We start from the raw sequence: 13,687 nt of genomic DNA, 5'->3' as shown, positions 1-13,687 counted from the left end.
CTAATGTTGTCCATCCCACGGACTAACCTCAAATCCCGTGGTGATAGATCCTTCTCTGTGGCAGGTCCCAGACTTTGGAATAGTCTCCCCTTAAATATTAGATCTGCACAAACACTTGAGCAATTTAAATCTTTACTAAAGACACATTTCTATGCCCTGGCTTTTAACACACTATGACCCAAGCATTTTGGTCTTATTTGAATTAGTTTAGTTATTGTTTTAATTCTTTTACTGTCCTTTTATTGTTTTTTATTGTTATTATTGTATTACATTGTTGCTTTTTAATACCATTTTTATATTGTTAAGCACTTTGTGCAGCATCGGCTGTTTGAAATGTGCTATATAAATAAATTTGACCTTGACCTTGACCTTGACCTTGACCTAAACCTTCCAAAAGTTTAAGCATACAACACAGAAAATGTACTGCATGTAAATTAGCTGCTGAAGTTCTGTCATTGGGGGAGGGCCTTTTTCTTACCTTCACTGAGAGACGCTGTCTGTGCCACACAGTTGCTGATATTTACTGAAAAATTAAAACATTGTGCAACAGATAGGAGCTCTCTCTCCCTCTTCCTTCCCCTTTGTCACTTTAATCCTTGCTTTTCTTCCAGGACAATGATGGAGGGATGACTACACAGCTGCCCAGCACCATCACGTCATTTGTGCAAACTGGTTTGAGGCCAGGCGAAGAATATACAGTGAACCTGGTGGCGCTCCGGGACCAAGGTCGAAGCCAGCCAGTCACAGCTACTGTCACAACACGTATGTATTCAGTTTGGAAGCTGTAAATGAACAACAATTAGCTATAATATTATAACCACCAAAATTTGTATTTAATGTTAGGCTGCTGTGCGAAATGTGCGTTAAAACGAAAGGCCATTTTTTGCAAATCTCATAAATCCATATTTTATTCACATACATACAAAATGTTTAAACTGGGTTATTTTACTATTTCATGAGAAGTATTAGTTCTTTTTTAATTTGATGGCAGTAATATGACACAATTGCTTTTGTTGGGATGGGCCAACAAAAGCATTGAGAAGTAAATAGTACTAAAAAAAAACAACTGGAGGAATGTTTTGCACATAATTCGGTTACCTGGCAACAGGTAAGTAACATGACCAGGACTAAAAAGATCATCTTAAAAAGATGGGCAGAGTTTCACTGCTCTGTAAAAACACTGCATCTACAAATCAGGGAACAACTTCAGAATAATGTGTGTTGTCATATGTCGTATGTGTATAATATCCTCAAAAGGTTCAGAGAATCTGGAGATATCAGTGTGCAAGGGACAAGACTGAAACTCAGTACTGTGCGTGATCTTCAGACCCTCAGCCAGCATGGAAATCACAGCATGGGCTGGGGAACACTTTCAAATAACATTATATGTGAACAAAGTTCACAATGCCATCAACAGATACAAGTTAAAGCTCTGCTATGCAAAGAAGAAGCCATATGTGGTGATGATAATCTTCTCTGAGCTGAAGCTCATTTAAAATAGACTGAGGCAAAGTGGAAAACTGTTTTGTGGTTAAAATTTGAAATTATTTTTGAGAATCATGGACGCCAGATTCTCTGGACTAAAGAGGGACCAAAAATGACAAGGTTGTCATCAGTCCTCAGTTCAAAAGCTTGCATCTTTGATGGTATGGCAGTGCCATATGTAACTGACAGCTTGCACATGTGGAAGCTCGCCATGAATGCTGAAAGGTGTAAACAGGTTTTAAAGAAACATGTGCTCCCATCCACATGACATATTTTTCAGGGAAGGCCTCGCATATTTCAGCAAGACAATGTTAAACTACAAACTGCAGCTATTACAACAGAATGGCTTCATAGTAGAAGAGTTTCTCCAAGTTTAAACACATAAAAGCATGAAAAATAAAACAAAGAAGACCCACAACTGTTGAGTGAATCGTCTCTCAGACAAAAGAGGGACAAGCAGCTGGTCCTCAAATTGAAAATGAGCCAATATTTTTCATAAAATAGTACAATTTAAAGATCTTATATATTTGATTAAGAATATTAGAAGAGATTCTGCTATTTATGTACATTTTACACAGCGTCCCACCTTTTTTGGAATTGTGATTATAAAATTCGACGCTGATCAACCATAAATTCTTTCAGTCATCCATTTCAGAATCTGCTTACCATGTTGAGGGTTGCAGGGAATGTTTTTTTTTTTTTACCCTTTTAAGCTAAATCAGTTTTTATCCTCGGTAAACTGGGAACGTGATTAGGCCAAAAAATAAGTTCAGTCTGATGATTTTTGGGGGTTTTGTTTTGTTTATTTTGCTTAATCCTTGTAATTGTAAACTGAAAAAAAGAAACAGTTTAGCATATTTTGTGCTAAACCTAAATATTTAATGAAATTGCATAAATGTTTACAAAAAGTTTTCTGTTAATCAGTTAATTAGCTAATCACTTCAACATAAACCGTAGCACAGCTTTCCCTGCACGCTCCCGACTCACTGTACGCTCAGCAAAGCAGCGAATGTCACCTTGACGTATTTGCTCTGCAAACCATTTAGGCTCCTGACGTAAACCTCACTGAAGTATTGCCCCCCCCCCCCTCCCAACTCCTCACCCATGCGACACTACTTAGACAGCTGTAATAGATCCAATTCAAACCTCCTCCATAACAATTCAGCCTCTGATATGCACAGTCAAAACACCATCAATTTCCTGTCAAGTCTTTGTTCATTTCTTGGGTTGTAATTAAGTATCGATTAATAATTCATGGCACCCGCTCATTATTTTTTTACAGCAGCCCACTCTATGACACCGTATTGGATAAAGAAAGAGGAAAAGACAAATTTGAAGTAACTAAATAATTTAGAGCAACGATTTATCCTTCCTCCAAGACAACGTAGCGCCATGAGGAGTCAGAGGAAAGCCAGAGAGTGAGCGCAGCTGATCTGGGAACTGGTTCTTAGCAACTGTCTTCCCTGGGATGCTTTCTAGGACGAGACCCTTGGGGCCAATTTCTAATACATCAAGATTCAGGCCGGACCTGCAATATGTCAGGCCTTAGTCTGAGACTTTATTTAGACCTCAGAAAACTAAAAAGAAGAGAAAAAAAGGTTTGAAAGAAAAGAAAACTGGCTCTACATCACCCAGTGTGTGAGATCTGCCTTTCACCTGAGTTCCCACAGGATTGAGCAGTGGAAAATGATTATGGTTTCACAGCACAGCATGGTGCTTTCAATTAAAAAATATGTATACTGAACTATCCATTGTGGAGTTTTCTGTTGGTCAGTACCTCAACATTTAAAAATTTCACGCATTTTTCAAACAGAACCGAAAAGCTGATTACTTCAAATTAAGTGGCATGAACTGTGCGAGAATGCCATTTCATTTTAAGCTCTGAACTTCTTTTAACGGCAGCAAATTTATCCCGAAAAGTTTCAATTTGAGATCAAACGCTCCTTCATTCTCCCAGACAATATGTTAAACGCAGCAGATGTTAAACCGTAGCTTCTGCGGAAAGAGGTAATTAACAGGTTAACGAAATAAAGTGCTAATTATCACATTCTCTAACACCCCATTACCTTGACAAAATGTCTGCGTATTGGCATAGATGCTGTAACAAGTGCAGAGAAAATGTTTAGTGAATCCCTCCTCTGTCAGACATTTGTGTTTTCCCTTGATGTATTTTGAGCTCTGCGAACTTGATAAGTGTTGTTTTCTAGCAATCAGCATGGAAAGACTTCAATCACGGCTTATGTTTTAACCCTTTCACGCAGATAAATCCTACTGTCTCAGCGTGTGTCAGGTCTGATATGTTTTTCGTGACTGGCTGTCAGAACGGCTTTCACTGATATCAAATCCACATCCAGCGCTCCAGAAAACTCAAGGCGATGACACTACATCCTCTTGGGATTAGATTACATTTTAGGGGTTCAGCTTGTTTGGGATCAAATGACAGATTAAATGCTATTCAGTAAATAATCTGTTCAAATGTTTACCATCTGACAGTTTCTTTCTGGGATGTCTCTCCAACCGGTCTAAACTATAGATTCTCTATATTATTACTTTATGTATTCAGGCATTGGTGAAGCCCCATTTTAAAACCTTTTTTTTTTTAAAAAAACTACAAAAGTATAATCAGCTGCTCAACAAGCCATATTATTTTAATTACATTTAAAATGCCCCGAAAAGCACCAACACCAGTTGAGTGGTCAAGTTAAGTGACTTGAATTCGCACACAGCTCGCAGCACAAATCAGTCAAAGCAGCCATGCCTCTAATAATAAATACCTCTTAGCCTAAAGGCTTTTTAGATTCTTAAGCCATAAAGAAAGTCACCTCTCGTACAGTTGTCACGAAAGAAAAAAATATCTATCCAAAACCAGACAGTTATTTCTCCAGGCTACTTTTGTCTCTATTAATGTGGGAGTGTGTGGGGATGGATTTGCTTTGGGGCCATCCTCAAGTGACCATTTACTTCTGCATTGCCTTATTTTATTTTATTGCCCAGAAGGTGCCACTTCTTCAAACTATAAATCCTAATAAGAATTGCAAGAAAAAAAACTTGATTTTGTAATTGTTCTTGTAATCGTATATTCTAATAACCCACGATAGTGGATTTATGAGTTTCATGAACTATAACCATATAAAAAGGCTTCAAGTATTTAACTTTGCATATAATGAATGGAGAATTGGCTGCATGAAAGTTTACTTTTATAAACTATGATAAAACACAAGTGCGCTGTGAAAAATTAAGAGATCATAACTTGTAATAGTAATTGTCAAGTAATAGTTTGGCATTCAATTTTAATACCCAGCCTGGTCAACATGTACTTCATCCAAGTTTGGAAAGGTTAACAAAGAAACCGCACCCTGGTGACTGTGCTTTGTTTGTAACAACATCACCAAGGGACCTTATAATTAGACATTTTCTTTGTTTTGCAGTAATCGATGGTCCCACTCAGCTGATTGTGCGCGACGTGTCGGACACAGTGGCATTTGTGGAGTGGACGCCACCGAGGGCAAAGATTGATCAGATTGTGTTGCGTTACGGCCTCGTGGGAGGAGAAGGGCCACGGACCACCTTCCGCCTCCAGCCCACACTTAGCCAGTACTCTCTGCAGGTGCGTGCGCTTTGAAATGAGACTTGGCTAGAGTCATTATAGGTCACAAGTATAGTATTACCAGTATATCTGTGTGTGTGTGTGTGTGTCTGTGTTTGTACTTGCCAAGCTTGTTAAACGATCTAATCTCACAGTCTGTCTGCCTTCTGTGTCTGGAGATAAAACAAATAGAAAACAAATACATAAAAAAACATAATGCAAAGAGATTATACACAGACTAAACGGCCTCTGTTGTTTTGGTTTTTTTTCCTCTCCACAGGTCCTGCGTCCTGGCTCGCGTTATGAGGTGACAGTGAGCGGCGTGAGAAGAGGAAACGAGAGCGGATCCATTTCCACTGAATTTACTACCGGTGAGGTCTGACAGCAAGCAGATGTGGTGATACTGGTGTGTGTGATCCTGCGTCTGCCTCTGAGAGTAGAACAGTAATGACATATGGCCTAATATACGCCACACTGTTTATCTGTATTGGAGGGAGTAGTGAACATCTGTTCAGGGGAATGTTTACGCTCCTAAAGTTTGTGCTGAAGAAAGTACTTATTTATGGAAACACTATGCTGATTTGTTTTTCCCCGCTGATGCCATATTTACACATTAAATATCTATTTGTGGTTGATACTTGAAGTAAAATCTACAGAAAACTGAAGAGGATACACCTTATAAAAATACAAAGAGAAATGTGTTTGATGAACATGAAGAGCTAAATATGAGTAACTGACAATTTAATGTGACCTGTGTTTGTTGTTTGCTTGTTCACAATCTCTGAGAATGGGTCTCAGTGTCCCCAACATTGTCAGCTTTATCGTTTTTCTCAGAGATTGATGCCCCCAAGAACTTGCGTCTCGTTTCCAAGACCTCTACCACGCTCGAGCTTGAATGGGATAACAGTGAAGCTGAGGTAGGAAGTCTTTTGACGTTTTTTAACTGTGCATGTTCTAGTATAGTGAAGAATAACCAGCTTGACTTAGTCCTCATGACTGCACAATTACCAAAAATTTTCAGGTAATATGAAGCCATCAATAATAAAAAGTGTATTGGACCCTGGCTAATATATGGCCAATATGAGGTATTTGCCAATATATTAATGGGTGCATTTATAATTGCTAATGACTATAAAAAAATAGTTATAAAAAAGTAAAGAAGAGACTGAGAAACACCATTCAAACATGTTACGAGTGCTTATGTTTCTATGTTTGTCCACCAGAGGGCACTCTGCACATTCCCCGTTGGCAACAAAACACAGCAACCGAGTAGAGTTGGGCAGAACATAAACGTTTATTTTTAATCTGCATTATCATATTTTCTTAGTAAGGACTAATAGAAAACTACACATAATAAATGTTAGGCAAATCTATTTATGTCTGAAAGAAAACATTTGTCAGACCAAATATCGGTGTTGGTCGTAAACATCCTATATCGGTCTGGCTCTTTTTTTAACTTTATAATTAACAACACCTTTGACACGAAGCATCTGTTGTTTATTATTTTGGCTTCCATATGCTTACAAAAAGTGCATCTGATGCTATATTACTTATCATCTTTAGATTTAATAGGTAACACATGACAAATATATAGAATTATACGCAGTGTAATGCATTAAATCACCAAGCATAAGCCAAAGTTATCTAATAATAAAAATATTAATCATAATAAACATTATTTGTAAAAATGATCAAAACCAGTGTTACAAAGTACTAGAAACACAGAAAAAAAGAACAAACTAGATGGAAATTTTCAAAACAATTTATATATTAAGTTCTGTATTTAGTCAGTATAAGAATAGGAATAAAACACAGTATGATTCCACCTTAAGGAATAACTTAAAATCAACATAAAACTTTAGAAGTTATAAGATAAGCTAAGAATGTCAGACAATATAAAATCCATGTTAAAATTTCCCCCAAAAAGTGTTTAGCAGTCATTTAAAAGAAGATACTGATGAGGCCAGATTTCCTCAGGCAGTTCATACCACAACAAAAGCAACCCCAAAAGCAAACGCTCGATTGCCTTTTGTTTTTAAGCGAGAGGTGGGAGCAGTTATCAGGTTTTGCCTGAGGATCTGAGGCTGCACACTGGTTGGGAGATATGATTGGTATAAATTCAGGGGCCAAGCCATGAAGGGCTTAAAAAGTAATGAGTAAAATCTTCAAATCAATTCTAAAAGTCATGGGCAGGCAGTGTCGAGTCATTAAGACCGGCGTAATATGTTCAGTTTTCTTGGTTCTTGTAAGAGGTCTTGCTGCTGCCTATTTATGCTTTCTGATTGATGCCTGATAAAAAAAAACCATTATAATAATCTAACCAAGAGAAAATAAAAGCATGAACGATAGTCTGAGTGCCACTAAAGCTCAGGATTGATCGGATCCTTGCAACATTCCTTAGGTGGACTGGGCGACCTGAATAATGAGAGAGTTTACAACATAGAAGTGCTGCGTACATCCTGATGATAATAACTTAATGTTATATAAAGATGGTGGACAAATTAAAGTAATAAACTCATACACTGAGATCTGGTGTCTGTGGGCGAGATTGTACTGATGTGGGTTCAAATGTAAATCAATACAAAATTGTTCATCCTCTGATGAAACATGGAGGTGATCTCTTCCTGGGTTGCGATCCACAGGGCTCACTGGATGATTTAACAAGTATAAAAATCAAGTGAATCAAACTATGGGAGTCCCGTCTAATAATCTCCATCACCGTCATCAAACACCAAATGAGGGAAGATCTTTTGGGCGAATGCTGTCAAGTCAAATCAAGTTATTTATAAGCACATTTAAAAACAACAAGCACTGACCAGAGCGCTGTACAGCTGAAAGGTTAAACAGCATGAGCAGTAAAACAGTTAGTGTTAAGACTCAGGCAGGTTTAGTGGATAAATCTGGTCAGCTGACGTTAATGATCTATTGGGAGTGTGCATTGTTGAAAGATCAGGAAGATAAGGCAGCGCTAACTCATTCAGTGACTTAAAAACAACCAAATCTTATACTCAAAACGCACTGAAAGCCAGTGTTCGGCACCAGAAGACCTTAGACAATCAGTACCAAGGTACTTGAAGCTGTTTTGGTGGCATGTGATGGCCTAACACCTACCAAAGATGCTTCATTATGGCTTACCTTTAATTTGTCACTGAATTTGTAATACTGTGCAAGCTGCTGTTTTATTTCACTGCATTAAATAAGTGTAGTGGACCATCCTGAAACGCATTAAAGCTTCTGCTGGCTCTCATACTGCAGGTACATCTTATATCAGTGAGCCTGCTGCATGTTTACCTTGCCCTTTTTATAAAAAACAGCTAATTTCCTCTTAATCCCTCTGACATTATGACTCCTCTTAAATTGTTTCAATAAAACAGCTTTTTTATTCCTTCTACTTTTTCTTTTTTTCCTCTTCTTGGACACGTTACCATCCCACACAGACGGGTCTGCCTTTCGCTGCCTCGGAAAATGCCAGTTAGAGCGCTGGAGCAAGCGCTTCACTCGGTGCAAATGGTCACCGAATGTTTTGCTGTGAATGAAAATGTGATAAATTGCGTTTTACTCAGCTGTCACAATGATATTTCCAGGGCTCGCTAACCACACATTCAGACTTATAAAGACAGTCTGTCTCGATGCCGGCAAATTTATTCATCCTTCTGATTCTGCGCTGCAGTGTTGACAAAGAGCCAAACATCACACTGTGCCGAGGCAAAATAAACCAAACAATGCACAGTAAAAAAAACCACACAGTTTTGACTGTTTGTGTAAGTCTTGCGTAGCGAGAGCATTCTTTTTCAGGCATTACCTTCTCTTTAATGCTGTAAATATATTTGTGTTTAAATGTAGGTGGAGAGTTACCAGGTGGTTTATAGCACATTAGCAGGAGATCAGTATGACAAAGTCATCGTACCACGCAATGAGGGAGCCACTACTAAGACTACTCTCACAGGTAAGTGAGGAATAACCAGTTTTTTGCGTTTTGAATTATTTATCCTTGACATTTGTAGAGTTCCTATTTTCCTGATGCTTTCAGTATCATCACAATGCATCTAATATGTACCAAAGAAGCTGGAAGTGTCTGTGTTTTACATGGCAAGATTATCTCCGGAGCTAACACTTGGCTGACGGCCCACTGATTGTATCTGTAGAAACGCTTGTTGTCCTGCGGGCGTATTGAAAGGCTGTCAGAAAGATGGGGTCAGCTGGGATGTTTTTTTCTGAAAGGCCAGAGTGCTGGAAAGGGCACGGCCTGCATAAGAATAGAAGCAAAAGGTCCCTGTGTTATTCTGTTCGCTCGTTGCCATCGATGCTCTCCCTCACTCTCATCCATTCTCTGTCACTCTCATTTTCCCTCTCCCCCTGCTCTCCTCCGCTAATAATCTCTGTCGTCCGCCTCCTTATTTTTCATTCCTCATCTCTTCATCTCTATTTCTGTAGCTCGAGATCCTCTCTGTGGATGCACTCAACCGATTTGAAACTGATCAGTTGTGCAGTTGATTTTAAAAAAAGAAATTTCTTCAGAAATCACAACGATGCTACATGTAAATTTGCCGAGACCTCATCACCGGTGTCGAGCTAATTGGGGCTGTCATGAAAAAAACTCAGTGTAATTGACGTGCACTTTGCACGAGGACAAGAACGTGAAGCACTCTCTGTGATTATTATTATTACGATTTTTTTTGTTCCTGCTACGTTATGTGTTAAATTAGTTCCCGCTTCTCTGTCTCTCTTTGTATCTCAGACCTGCTTCCAGGCACAGAGTACGGCATTGGCATTTCTGCCATGAAAGGTAGCAACCAGAGTACACCAGCCACAATGAACGCCAGGACGAGTGAGTGAATTATGCTTTGTGCTCCACTGTAAAAAGCCAGTGAGTCACTCGCGCATGTACAACACAGAAATCACAGCGGGAAATCGCAGCATCACAGCAGGCTCGTGGGCCCATGTGTTATTATACGTATAATTCTCAGCTGTGGGTCGGCGCCGCTACTCCAACTACTAAAAGCCATTTTAGAAAATTAAGCAAAATATGTTTCGCCGTGACTTGTACTCTTCTCCAGAAGTGTTTGGTATTGTCGGCTTGGGTCAAAGTTCCCATTACAACATTTTAAAGCTGTTATAATGCATACTTTTTTTTTTGCTAATGGCCCTCTCTTTACCTCCATACTTGATCTTTTATTTGAATATTTATTGTGTTGTTGAGTTGTTTGGCTGAAAGGAGAAAAAAAATGTAACCCTTTGTCTGAAAAGTGAGTGCGTGGAGGTGCCTCGCTAATCTTTCCCCTCACGTTCGCTGTCAAGCACATCTTTCATCCAGGTGCAGTTATTTTAATGGCTAAAGGTTTTCTGCACTTTATAAAAATTATGCTTCCATTTGTCTTACAAACAAGCTCATTGTAACGCCTCTTTTCCCTGCACTCGTTTTGAACTTTTGAAAATGCATCACATCTGTCGCATTTCTCTTAAAGAGCTTTAAGAGAGCCGTTTATGACGACAGCTTCACGGCAGCGCCGGTGTTACCTTAAGCCAGAGCTGCTAAAATAATCATTTCAATTAAAACACATTTACATCAAGTTTTTTATGTCTTTTTGACCTCCTAAAAAGCCGTGAAACACCAAAGGTTCAGGCAAACAAGGCGGCAGTTGATTAGCTGAGGATTAAACATTGATGATCCACTGGGCAAACTGGGTTACTCATTCTGCAGGGAAGAGAACAACTCACTTAAAAATACAAGAAATATAAAAAGATTAAAGGAGACAGTCAGATCGTTGTGGTAATATGCATTAAACCCATTGGAAACGCTGTAAATGTTTTATTAGTAATGGTCTGTCCTTTAATGTGAGAACTGCACCACAGATACACAAGTAGACAAGAGTATAGCAGAAACTAAACATGAATTAAAAACATAGTAACCAGTAGCAGTAATTATGTTTCTACTGAAATCATGAAAGCAACATTTTTGTTCTTATTTTTAACCATTTCGAGCTAGATTTACTAACCTGAATAAAAGTACTGTTGGTATTTACAAAAATGCGATGAGAAGGCTGTGAGATGTTTGCGACTGCATCTGTTGCATTTCTGAGAGATCTTTTCTCAAGGTGCAAAATAAGGACAGGAGGATATTCGAGCGCGCAAACTGATAGCGCTCGATAGTGAAATTAATCTTTCTAACCACACGTGCGAGAACTATTTGGGGATTATGCTCACGCGATGTTTTGCCTCGTTTAGTAAATCTGGCCCTAAATTTATTTGAAAATATTGTTAAAAATCCAGCGCAACTGTTGCCCAACTAACAATCCAAAGCGCTCAAATGTAGAAAAAAACATGTCAAATCAAATGTGAATCAGTGAATATTTCCATGAACTCTTATTTTGTTTTATGCAAATGCACGCAAGCACGTACTGTAGGTGACACAACACAGTAGTATTTTCCCAAATGACAGCAGGTGGTAATGGGCTAAGAAGCTGCAAAGACAGTTGAGAAGACGACTGAGAACAAGTAAACATTAATATAAATACTCGTGAATTTGAAGGAGGATTAAGAGGAAGGTCCCTCAAAGGTCATGTATTTTTTCGATGTACACCCACTCAGATGTATCTTTCAGGGTGAGAGTGTTACATGAATCTGGGCTGGAGTTTTGAGTGTTGCTTTCCCTGTTTTAGCTCTGGATGTACCTATGAATCTGACTGTGACGGCTTCCACGGACAACACCATCACTCTGAATTGGGGCATAGTCCAGGGCCCCATTGACCACTACAAGGTCACCTACACATCAGCCTCCGGCGTCACTAATGAGGTAAAGAACACTGAAACGATAACCATGTATATGTCTGATCTGGACCTTGTTTAACTCATCTTCCCTTTTCTAGCTGACGGTGCCTAAAGACATCAACACCACCACTTTGAAGGACCTGGAGCCTGGGACTGAGTACACCATCACTGTAGCAGCAAGAAGAGGCAGACAGCAGAGCACTGCGGCTACCATAGACGCCTTCACAGGTAGGGAGCGTAGTCTAATTTCATATAGTGAAGGACTAACTTTAAAGTGTTTAATGAAGATCAGCAGAGACGTGCATACAGATAACATAATGATGAGATCATTTCCTCGGCAAACAGTCTCCCTTTGTCTTTTCCATTGCAACAGCGGCAACTAAACGTTCCTAAACAGCACTCATTTAATCCGTTCAGATTTCATAAGGAGTTCAAATAAATTCACTCACAAGCGTCTCTGCACAGACAAAGACATGAAAGATCAGCCCATTACTACAGAAAGCTGGAGAACACTTCTAAAGATGGTATAGGGTGTAATGAAGTTGAATGATGGATATAATGAACTAAAGTGTGACATCAGGTGAGGGGAGTCCCGCTTAAAGAAAATGGAGGACCGTGAAAGACTTCGAAGGAGCAATTAGCAGAGGCAAATTATTCCAGCCCGCTAATGAGCTTGTTACAAGCGCTCCTAATTGCACCTCTCTTTTGCATCTCAATGTATTTGTGTTTCTGTTTCTTCTTACTCCGATTCGTACCACATTCTCTCCCTTTTGCCGTCACGCTCTGTGCTGTCTGCTCGCCCTGTTTTTCAGCTTGATGTTGCTCCTTTCTTTTCAATCACTTCGTTTTCCTCTAAACTCACATCCATCCACCCAACTATACGTCGGACCGCCTGTCAGTCTTCTCTACTCTGGTAGTTCTTTGTTTTTTTTTTCTTTTTCCGAAAGCTTGACGTGAGTTTCAGTTGCACAGAGGCCGGTTTCAGAGATGATGGACGTGCAATCACCTGCCATCATTCCTTTCTTTACCAGTATCATTATCATCATCTCTTTTTCTTTATTGCTGCGGCCATCGTTGTTGTCACCGCCGCAGTGTCATAATCATGTCATCCTACTTCTAATCTTTTTGTTATCTTGCACTCCTTTGGTAACACCACTTTAACTGTCTGGGGAGACGTGAAGGAATGATACGATGACAGATCAAGAGAATCAGAGGACAAACCATAAATTACCTGTCATCTTCTCATCCACTATTCACTTATTGGAGACATCTGTCCGCCTTCACTCAGGTGAACTCAGGTGATGCGTTCATTTGCATGTTTCCAGCATTTATGCGTTCGGAGTTTTATAATACACGATCTGCACATCAGTAAGAGTTACCATAGACATGGACTTACCTTCTGGGTCCAAAAAATGAAGCTAATGCGGACCTGCACTTTGTCTGAAGGCCACCAGATGGCGATAGCTGCAGTAGCTATGTATATTGGAAACCAGCTTTCTCTTTTGACCTCTGTGAACGCTTGCAAACACTGATGAGTTTATGCGCTCAGTCACTTTTAGGACATATTTATTTATGACTATTTCAAAAAATCTTCTCATACTGCGTTTCAAAATAGAGGATTATCTGTGGTATGAAACGGCTTACGAGTCAATCACAAGTCAATAGCCAATGAGTGAGCAGTTTCACAGTCAGAACCGCCTCTCTTTGTCACGTGAGTTTTTAAAAATGAGACAGTGACCATCTCGAGACTTTTAAACAGGACAAACCACTGGCCACTGTTCATATTTATGAAGTGTAGAAGTGTAGTGAATTATGACAGATTATTAAGTGATTTAGTTTGTCACACTG

At 39.3% G+C, this 13,687-nt stretch overlaps 1 protein-coding gene across 3 annotated transcripts in view; it reads left to right on the top strand.

The window, feature by feature from the left end:
- tnr (tenascin R (restrictin, janusin)) overlaps positions 1–13,687 on the top strand; it is a 195,969-nt gene that overhangs the window by 136,540 nt on the left and 45,742 nt on the right. For 2 of the 3 annotated variants that reach the window (XM_084913141.1, XM_084913139.1), the window contains exons 12-19: positions 612–762; positions 4,914–5,092; positions 5,352–5,442; positions 5,888–5,988; positions 8,915–9,017; positions 9,810–9,899; positions 11,731–11,864; positions 11,938–12,067. In XM_084913141.1, coding sequence (XP_084769267.1) covers positions 612–762; positions 4,914–5,092; positions 5,352–5,442; positions 5,888–5,988; positions 8,915–9,017; positions 9,810–9,899; positions 11,731–11,864; positions 11,938–12,067 — 979 coding nt within the window. The remainder of the gene's footprint in view (positions 1–611; positions 763–4,913; positions 5,093–5,351; positions 5,443–5,887; positions 5,989–8,914; positions 9,018–9,809; positions 9,900–11,730; positions 11,865–11,937; positions 12,068–13,687) is intronic. The other variant, XM_084913140.1, reaches the window with a different exon arrangement.

Source organism: Perissodus microlepis, chromosome 18 (assembly GCF_051167445.1).
Source record: "Perissodus microlepis isolate ML-2025 ecotype Zambia chromosome 18, ASM5116744v1, whole genome shotgun sequence".
In the NCBI taxonomy this organism is placed as follows: Eukaryota; Metazoa; Chordata; class Actinopteri; order Cichliformes; family Cichlidae; genus Perissodus; species Perissodus microlepis.
This window is presented reverse-complemented; position numbering and strand designations above follow the sequence as displayed.